Source organism: Aedes aegypti, chromosome 3 (genome assembly GCF_002204515.2).
Source record: "Aedes aegypti strain LVP_AGWG chromosome 3, AaegL5.0 Primary Assembly, whole genome shotgun sequence".
In the NCBI taxonomy this organism is placed as follows: Eukaryota; Metazoa; Arthropoda; class Insecta; order Diptera; family Culicidae; genus Aedes; species Aedes aegypti.
The window spans coordinates 314,131,174-314,141,644 of NC_035109.1; the positions used below are offsets into that span (position 1 = coordinate 314,131,174).

General features: G+C 44.3%; 1 protein-coding gene across 2 annotated transcripts; it reads right to left on the reverse strand.

Moving 5' to 3' along the window:
- Nucleotides 1-1,488: 1,488 nt before the first annotated feature.
- On the reverse strand, nucleotides 1,489-5,680 carry LOC110678501. 2 transcript variants are annotated; one of them, XM_021851462.1, is made up of 2 exons: nucleotides 3,340-4,172; nucleotides 1,489-1,725 (listed from the first exon to the last, which is right to left on the reverse strand). In XM_021851462.1, the coding sequence occupies exons 1-2, from the start codon at nucleotides 4,153-4,155 to the stop codon at nucleotides 1,501-1,503; spliced, it is 1,041 nt and encodes a 346-aa protein (XP_021707154.1). In that variant the 5' UTR covers nucleotides 4,156-4,172; the 3' UTR covers nucleotides 1,489-1,500. The 2 variants fall into 2 exon arrangements, with proteins under 2 accessions (XP_021707154.1, XP_021707155.1); XM_021851463.1 differs by lacking the exon at nucleotides 1,489-1,725 and adding an exon at nucleotides 5,007-5,680 and having other exon boundaries at nucleotides 3,103-3,381.
- Nucleotides 5,681-10,471: the final 4,791 nt, after the last annotated feature.

The following is a 10,471-nucleotide window of genomic DNA, read 5'->3' on the forward strand; positions in this document are numbered from 1 at the left end:
CACTTTTGTATTAGTATGATTTTGTCATATCGTTTTGAGGTGAAATATTCGACGTATCGTCATGGTGCATTAGTGTGCGTGGTATGACCATAGCCATCTTAGTTCATATCTCAATTGATGAATTTCCTCGTCTTTGGATGTCTTGTGTCTAAATCTCTCCAAATTGAACTCCGTCAGTCCAGGTATGATCCGATAACTCATATCCTGTATCACTCATAGCTTGGTATTTTATGCACATAGGCCTTGGATTGTAGATGCTTGTTCATATAGTTGTCCTGTGGAAATTGATGATGAGGTTCCAGTGGTGTAATGTTATTGCTTGACGATATCGGCTCGGTGTTGTACTTACGGGCATCGGAATCCTCAAAAATTATACCTGCAATATGTTTACAAATCTGGTCCGGTATTACATAGATGTATTCCCATTTGTGCATGCTGTTCCATTAGTGTACTGCGCATCGCTCGTCCCTCGTTCTCATCCTGGAGGATCTGGTTTCCTTAGACTTTGGCGAAGATTGTTAGACATGAGGTTGGTTGGTAATATCTTGCATTCCCTGCTACTTTCGCAAACCCAATGTTTCTTGAAGGTTTAGGCTGCTGTCGATTTTAGGCTTACTGACAATTGAGAGTAATCATGTGTTTTTGCTATATGTACTAAGGTCTACGCTCAAGGTGGTTGCTACGATACCTTATAACATAGTGTGTCACACTTTTGTGGTTACAACCTGCTTATCATCGTCTTGTGTCGGCGGGGATGACGCTGCTGTGAGCATCACTTGAAACGATATTGGTCTTGTTAGACATCTTCAACAAGATAGATTGTCCGTATTGAATAACACGAGAAATTCGGGGGGTCATTATAAATTTCCTTAAGACCCTCAAAATTGGTTTTCATTTGGACTACTAAGCTATCTTATAGGAGTTTGTTTTTCTAGTAGTTTGCGTATAATAAGTACATTTTTTCATATAAGTTTTTTTTGTATGTTACTTACTGACGGTTTCCTTGATGCCTGCCCGATGGTCGTTCTAACGTGTACGTGTTCTGGATGTTGACTTACGGGTCACCAGTGGGATGCACTGTCACTGAGACTTGAAGTCTGCTCTGGTGGATTCGTTTCACCGGGACTTCTTTAATTATTCTCCACTAAGAGTTGAAAATCTCTGGCACGGTATGCCATAAGATGATTAACGCACTTATTGCGATCACTGATGTTATGTCGTGGTCGCCATGTTGACCGGTCACGGTCGCCATATCCCAGTTTGAAAAGTGGCTTCAAGATCTGACAAAAACTTCGTCCTGCTCAATGGATAAACTCGGTGGATAAACGGTGGATAAACTCAGGAGTATGGCTAATCTGCGTGGCCTCGCATACAAAATGATTATCCCTTGGTTTGCATGGTTGATCTGATGAGAAAAATTGGGTTTCGTTGTGCAGGAGAAAGTGGTATGCTGGGGCAACTCACTTGCCATATTTGATTAGGGGTTCAAAATAGCTGTACTCATATTGCTGTCTGATAATTTGCGATACCTTTAAAATGTATGCAACATGAGTAATATTCGTCATCACTTGGGCGGATGACAAAGACATTAGTTCTTCGAATGATGATACGCTGATGTCTTGTGAATCTCTCCAGGTCTATCGGGACCACAACGATCGTATCACTCATGTTGGTTAGGCCAGCCTGGAAGAACTGCCTATTTGCCTGTGGTAAATTGATGAGGTCCTGGAATGAGTTGACGTAAATGTTGACGAATAGTGTTCCTTCATCAGTCCTGATCTTTGTCTCCGTCCATCCTGGAGGAGGTTTCTGCACGGCGGGATTTGTAGACAGGGTGGGGAATATCTGCTGCCCTGCTACTTCGCAAACCCCAATGTTCTGAAGGTAGGCTGCTGTCGATTTTAGGCTTACTGACAATTGAGAGACGATAGTATTGACAAGGTCACGCTCAAATGGTCCACGCCTCCTTGCAAGTGCACACTTTGCGTACACCTGTAGCTGCGTTACATGATCTAGGACGATTTGGTCATCAACTCGGTCAGGATTACCCTCCTGTGTTGTCACCTTCATGTCTGCCATGAAGTTGATTGTTGCTTCGGTAAGTGGCCGGATTCCAGATTGAACGATTGTTATCTCAGATGGTGGCTTGAAAAACGATGCTCCGACTGACAAAGATTTTAACGCGGTTTCCACTCCATCGACTGTGGAGGAGAAGCTGTCCCAAAAAGCGCGGTTCGATTCCATTCTTTGGTTGTATGTTTCTTCGTTCTTCTTGGTCCTAAACTTTTCGGCTGATCGGGTCTTAGCTCCTTTCCCTTTGTGTTTTTGCCGGGGATCACTTCTAGAGCTCTGAGACTCTCGTTCGGTATCTGCGGCGGGGATGACGCTGCTGTGAGCATCACTTGAAACGATATTGGTCTTGTTAGACATCTTCAACAAGATAGATTGTCCGTATTGAATAACACGAGAAATTCGGGGGTCATTATAAATTTCCTTAAGACCCTCAAAATTGGTTTTCATTTGGACTACTAAGCTATCTTATAGGAGTTTGTTTTTCTAGTAGTTTGCGTATAATAAGTACATTTTTCATGTAAGTTTTTTTTGTATGTTACTTACTGACGGTTTCCTTGATGCCTGCCCGATGGTCGTTCTAACGTGTACGTGTTCTGGATGTTGACTTACGGGTCACCAGTGGGATGCACTGTCACTGAGACTTGAAGTCTGCTCTGGTGGATTTCGTTTCACCGGGACTTCTTTAATTATTCTCCACTAAGAGTTGAAAATCTCTGGCACGGTATGCCATAAGATGATTAACGCACTTATTGCGATCACTGATGTTATGTCGTGGTCGCCATGTTGACCGGTCACGGTCGCCATATCCCAGTTTGAAAAGTGGCTTCAAGATCTGACAAAAACTTCGTCCTGCTCAATGGATAAACTCGGTGGATAAACTCAGGAGTATGGCTAATCTGCGTGGCCTTGCATACAAAATGATTATCCCTTGGTTTGCATGGTTGATCTGATGAGAAAAATTGGGTTTCGTTGTGCAGGAGAAAGTGGTATGCTGGGGCAACTCACTTGCCATATTTGATTAGGGGTTCAAAATAGCTGTACTCATATTGCTGTCTGATAATTTGCGATACCTTTAAAATGTATGCAACATGAGTAATATTCGTCATCACTTGGGCGGATGACAAAGACATTAGTTCTTCGAATGATGATACGCTGATGTCTTGTGAATCTCTCCAGGTCTATCGGGACCACAACGATCGTATCACTCATGTTGGTTAGGCCAGCCTGGAAGAACTGCCTATTTGCCTGTGGTAAATTGATGAGGTCCTGGAATGAGTTGACGTTCGGTGGAAGGTCAATACCTGCTATGTTGACGAATAGTGTTCCTTCATCAGTCCTGATCTTCGTCTCCGTCCATCCTGGAGGAGGTTTCTGCACGGCGGGATTTGTAGACAGGGTGGGGAATATCTGCTGCCCTGCTACTTCGCAAACCCCAATGTTCTGAAGGTAGGCTGCTGTCGATTTTAGGCTTACTGACAATTGAGAGACGATAGTATTGACAAGGTCACGCTCAAATGGTCCACGCCTCCTTGCAAGTGCACACTTTGCGTACACCTGTAGCTGCGTTACATGATCTAGGACGATTTGGTCATCAACTCGGTCAGGATTACCCTCCTGTGTTGTCACCTTCATGTCTGCCATGAAGTTGATTGTTGCTTCGGTAAGTGGCCGGATTCCAGATTGAACGATTGTTATCTCAGATGGTGGCTTGAAAAACGATGCTCCGACTGACAAAGATTTTAACGCGGTTTCCACTCCATCGACTGTGGATGAGAAGCTGTCCCAAAAAGCGCGGTTGGATTCCATTCTTTGGTTGTATGTTTCTTCGTTCTTCTTAGTCCTAAACTTTTCGGCTGATCGGGTCTTAGCTCCTTTCCCTTTGTGTTTTTGCCGGGGATCACTTCTAGAGCTCTGAGACTCTCGTTCGGTATCTGCGGCGGGGATGACGCTGCTGTGAGCATCACTTGGAACGATATTGGTCTTGTTAGACATCTTCAACAAGATAGATTGTCCGTATTGAATAACACGAGAAATTCGGGGGTCATTATAAATTTCCTTAAGACCCTCAAAATTGGTTTTCATTTGGACTACTAAGCTATCTTATAGGAGTTTGTTTTTCTAGTAGTTTGCGTATAATAAGTACATTTTTCATATAAGTTTTTTTTGTATGTTACTTACTGACGGTTTCCTTGATGCCTGCCCGATGGTCGTTCTAACGTGTACGTGTTCTGGATGTTGACTTACGGGTCACCAGTGGGATGCACTGTCACTGAGACTTGAAGTCTGCTCTGGTGGATTTCGTTTCACCGGGACTTCTTTAATTATTCTCCACTAAGAGTTGAAAATCTCTGGCACGGTATGCCATAAGATGATTAACGCACTTATTGCGATCACTGATGTTATGTCGTGGTCGCCCTGTTGACCGGTCACGGTCGCCATATCCCAGTTTGAAAAGTGGCTTCAAGATCTGACAAAAACTTCGTCCTGCTCAATGGATAAACTCGGTGGATAAACGGTGGATAAACTCAGGAGTATGGCTAATCTGCGTGGCCTCGCATACAAAATGATTATCTTTTGGTTTGCATGGTTGATCTGATGAGAAAAATTGGGTTTCGTTGTGCAGGAGAAAGTGGTATGCTGGGGCAACTCACTTGCCATATTTGATTAGGGGTTCAAAATAGCTGTACTCATATTGCTGTCTGATAATTTGCGATACCTTTAAAATGTATGCAACATGAGTAATATTCGTCATCACTTGGGCGGATGACAAAGACATTAGTTCTTCGAATGATGATACGCTGATGTCTTGTGAATCTCTCCAGGTCTATCGGGACCACAACGATCGTATCACTCATGTTGGTTAGGCCAGCCTGGAAGAACTGCCTATTTGCCTGTGGTAAATTGATGAGGTCCTGGAATGAGTTGACGTAAATGTTGACGAATAGTGTTCCTTCATCAGTCCTGATCTTCGTCTCCGTCCATCCTGGAGGAGGTTTCTGCACGGCGGGATTTGTAGACAGGGTGGGGAATATCTGCTGCCCTGCTACTTCGCAAACCCCAATGTTCTGAAGGTAGGCTGCTGTCGATTTTAGGCTTACTGACAATTGAGAGACGATAGTATTGACAAGGTCACGCTCAAATGGTCCACGCCTCCTTGCAAGTGCACACTTTGCGTACACCTGTAGCTGCGTTACATGATCTAGGACGATTTGGTCATCAACTCGGTCAGGATTACCCTCCTGTGTTGTCACCTTCATGTCTGCCATGAAGTTGATTGTTGCTTCGGTAAGTGGCCGGATTCCAGATTGAACGATTGTTATCTCAGATGGTGGCTTGAAGAACGATGCTCCGACTGACAAAGATTTTAACGCGGTTTCCACTCCATCGACTGTGGAAGCTGTCCCAAAAAGCGCGGTTGGATTCCATTCTTTGGTTGTATGTTTCTTCGTTCTTCTTGGTCCTAAACTTTTCGGCTGATCGGGTCTTAGCTCCTTTCCCTTTGTGTTTTTGCCGGGGATCACTTCTAGAGCTCTGAGACTCTCGTTCGGTATCTGCGGCGGGGATGACGCTGCTGTGAGCATCACTTGAAACGATATTGGTCTTGTTAGACATCTTCAACAAGATAGATTGTCCGTATTGAATAACACGAGAAATTCGGGGGTCATTATAAATTTCCTTAAGACCCCCAAAATTGGTTTTCATTTGGACTACTAAGCTATCTTATAGGAGTTTGTTTTTCTAGTAGTTTGCGTATAATAAGTACATTTTTCATATAAGTTTTTTTTGTATGTTACTTACTGACGGTTTCCTTGATGCCTGCCCGATGGTCGTTCTAACGTGTACGTGTTCTGGATGTTGACTTACGGGTCACCAGTGGGATGCACTGTCACTGAGACTTGAAGTCTGCTCTGGTGGATTTCGTTTCACCGGGACTTCTTTAATTATTCTCCACTAAGAGTTGAAAATCTCTGGCACGGTATGCCATAAGATGATTAACGCACTTATTGCGATCACTGATGTTATGTCGTGGTCGCCATGTTGACCGGTCACGGTCGCCATATCCCAGTTTGAAAAGTGGCTTCAAGATCTGACAAAAACTTCGTCCTGCTCAATGGATAAACTCGGTGGATAAACGGTGGATAAACTCAGGAGTATGGCTAATCTGCGTGGCCTCGCATACAAAATGATTATCCCTTGGTTTGCATGGTTGATCTGATGAGAAAAATTGGGTTTCGTTGTGCAGGAGAAAGTGGTATGCTGGGGGAAATCACTTGCCATATTTGATTAGGGGTTCAAAATAGCTGTACTCATATTGCTGTCTGATAATTTGCGATACCTTTAAAATGTATGCAACATGAGTAATATTCGTCATCACTTGGGCGGATGACAAAGACATTAGTTCTTCGAATGATGATACGCTGATGTCTTGTGAATCTCTCCAGTTCTATCGGGACCACAACTATCGTATCACTCATGTTGGTTAGGCCAGCCTGGAAGAACTGCCTATTTGCCTGTGGTAAATTGATGAGGTCCTGGAATGAGTTGACGTTCGGCGGGGGGTCAATACCTGCTATGTTGACGAATAGTGTTCCTTCATCAGTCCTGATCTTCGTCTCCGTCCATCCTGGAGGAGGTTTCTGCACGGCGGGATTTGTAGACAGGGTGGGGAATATCTGCTGCCCTGCTACTTCGCAAACCCCAATGTTCTGAAGGTAGGCTGCTGTCGATTTTAGGCTTACTGACAATTGAGAGACGATAGTATTGACAAGGTCACGCTCAAATGGTCCACGCCTCCTTGCAAGTGCACACTTTGCGTACACCTGTAGCTGCGTTACATGATCTAGGACGATTTGGTCATCAACTCGGTCAGGATTACCCTCCTGTGTTGTCACCTTCATGTCTGCCATGAAGTTGATTGTTGCTTCGGTAAGTGGCCGGATTCCAGATTGAACGATTGTTATCTCAGATGGTGGCTTGAAAAACGATGCTCCGACTGACAAAGATTTTAACGCGGTTTCCACTCCATCGACTGTGGAGGAGAAGCTGTCCCAAAAAGCGCGGTTCGATTCCATTCTTTGGTTGTATGTTTCTTCGTTCTTCTTGGTCCTAAACTTTTCGGCTGATCGGGTCTTAGCTCCTTTCCCTTTGTGTTTTTGCCGGGGATCACTTCTAGAGCTCTGAGACTCTCGTTCGGTATCTGCGGCGGGGATGACGCTGCTGTGAGCATCACTTGAAACGATATTGGTCTTGTTAGACATCTTCAACAAGATAGATTGTCCGTATTGAATAACACGAGAAATTCGGGGGTCATTATAAATTTCCTTAAGACCCTCAAAATTGGTTTTCATTTGGACTACTAAGCTATCTTATAGGAGTTTGTTTTTCTAGTAGTTTGCGTATAATAAGTACATTTTTCATATAAGTTTTTTTTGTATGTTACTTACTGACGGTTTCCTTGATGCCTGCCCGATGGTCGTTCTAACGTGTACGTGTTCTGGATGTTGACTTACGGGTCACCAGTGGGATGCACTGTCACTGAGACTTGAAGTCTGCTCTGGTGGATTTCGTTTCACCGGGACTTCTTTAATTATTCTCCACTAAGAGTTGAAAATCTCTGGCACGGTATGCCATAAGATGATTAACGCACTTATTGCGATCACTGATGTTATGTCGTGGTCGCCATGTTGACCGGTCACGGTCGCCATATCCCAGTTTGAAAAGTGGCTTCAAGATCTGACAAAAACTTCGTCCTGCTCAATGGATAAACTCGGTGGATAAACGGTGGATAAACTCAGGAGTATGGCTAATCTGCGTGGCCTCGCATACAAAATGATTATCCCTTGGTTTGCATGGTTGATCTGATGAGAAAAATTGGGTTTCGTTGTGCAGGAGAAAGTGGTATGCTGGGGGAAATCACTTGCCATATTTGATTAGGGGTTCAAAATAGCTGTACTCATATTGCTGTCTGATAATTTGCGATACCTTTAAAATGTATGCAACATGAGTAATATTCGTCATCACTTGGGCGGATGACAAAGACATTAGTTCTTCGAATGATGATACGCTGATGTCTTGTGAATCTCTCCAGGTCTATCGGGACCACAACGATCGTATCACTCATGTTGGTTAGGCCAGCCTGGAAGAACTGCCTATTTGCCTGTGGTAAATTGATGAGGTCCTGGAATGAGTTGACGTTCGGCGGGGGGTCAATACCTGCTATGTTGACGAATAGTGTTCCTTCATCAGTCCTGATCTTCGTCTCCGTCCATCCTGGAGGAGGTTTCTGCACGGCGGGATTTGTAGACAGGGTGGGGAATATCTGCTGCCCTGCTACTTCGCAAACCCCAATGTTCTGAAGGTAGGCTGCTGTCGATTTTAGGCCTACTGACAATTGAGAGACGATAGTATTGACAAGGTCACGCTCAAATGGTCCACGCCTCCTTGCAAGTGCACACTTTGCGTACACCTGTAGCTGCGTTACATGATCTAGGACGATTTGGTCATCAATCATCAACTGTCTGCCATGAAGTTGATTGTTGCTTCGGTAAGTGGCCGGATTCCAGATTGAACGATTGTTATCTCAGATGGTGGCTTGAAGAACGATGCTCCGACTGACAAAGATTTTAACGCGGTTTCCACTCCATCGACTGTGGAAGCTGTCCCAAAAAGCGCGGTTGGATTCCATTCTTTGGTTGTATGTTTCTTCGTTCTTCTTGGTCCTAAACTTTTCGGCTGATCGGGTCTTAGCTCCTTTCCCTTTGTGTTTTTGCCGGGGATCACTTCTAGAGCTCTGAGACTCTCGTTCGGTATCTGCGGCGGGGATGACGCTGCTGTGAGCATCACTTGAAACGATATTGGTCTTGTTAGACATCTTCAACAAGATAGATTGTCCGTATTGAATAACACGAGAAATTCGGGGGTCATTATAAATTTCCTTAAGACCCTCAAAATTGGTTTTCATTTGGACTACTAAGCTATCTTATAGGAGTTTGTTTTTCTAGTAGTTTGCGTATAATAAGTACATTTTTCATATAAGTTTTTTTTGTATGTTACTTACTGACGGTTTCCTTGATGCCTGCCCGATGGTCGTTCTAACGTGTACGTGTTCTGGATGTTGACTTACGGGTCACCAGTGGGATGCACTGTCACTGAGACTTGAAGTCTGCTCTGGTGGATTTCGTTTCACCGGGACTTCTTTAATTATTCTCCACTAAGAGTTGAAAATCTCTGGCACGGTATGCCATAAGATGATTAACGCACTTATTGCGATCACTGATGTTATGTCGTGGTCGCCATGTTGACCGGTCACGGTCGCCATATCCCAGTTTGAAAAGTGGCTTCAAGATCTGACAAAAACTTCGTCCTGCTCAATGGATAAACTCGGTGGATAAACGGTGGATAAACTCAGGAGTATGGCTAATCTGCGTGGCCTCGCATACAAAATGATTATCCCTTGGTTTGCATGTTTGATCTGATGAGAAAAATTGGGTTTCGTTGTGCAGGAGAAAGTGGTATGTTGGGGCAACTCACTTGCCATATTTGATTAGGAGTTCAAAATAGCTGTACTCATATTGCTGTCTGATAATTTGCGATACCTTTAAAATGTATGCAACATGAGTAATATTCGTCATCACTTGGGCGGATGACAAAGACATTAGTTCTTCGAATGATGATACGCTGATGTCTTGTGAATCTCTCCAGGTCTATCGGGACCACAACGATCGTATCACTCATGTTGGTTAGGCCAGCCTGGAAGAACTGCCTATTTGCCTGTGGTAAATTGATGAGGTCCTGGAATGAGTTGACGTTCGGCGGGGGGTCAATACCTACTATGTTGACGAATAGTGTTCCTTCATCAGTCCTGATCTTCGTCTCCGTCCATCCTGGAGGAGGTTTCTGCACGGCGGGATTTGTAGACAGGGTGGGGAATATCTGCTGCCCTGCTACTTCGCAAACCCCAATGTTCTGAAGGTAGGCTGCTGTCGATTTTAGGCTTACTGACAATTGAGAGACGATAGTATTGACAAGGTCACGCTCAAATGGTCCACGCCTCCTTGCAAGTGCACACTTTGCGTACACCTGTAGCTGCGTTACATGATCTAGGACGATTTGGTCATCAACTCGGTCAGGATTACCCTCCTGTGTTGTCACCTTCATGTCTGCCATGAAGTTGATTGTTGCTTCGGTAAGTGGCCGGATTCCAGATTGAACGATTGTTATCTCAGATGGTGGCTTGAAGAATGATGCTCCGACTGACAAAGATTTTAACGCGGTTTCCACTCCATCGACTGTGGAAGCTGTCCCAAAAAGCGCGGTTGGATTCCATTCTTTGGTTGTATGTTTCTTCGTTCTTCTTGGTCCTAAACTTTTCGGCTGATCGGGTCTTAGCTCCTTTCCC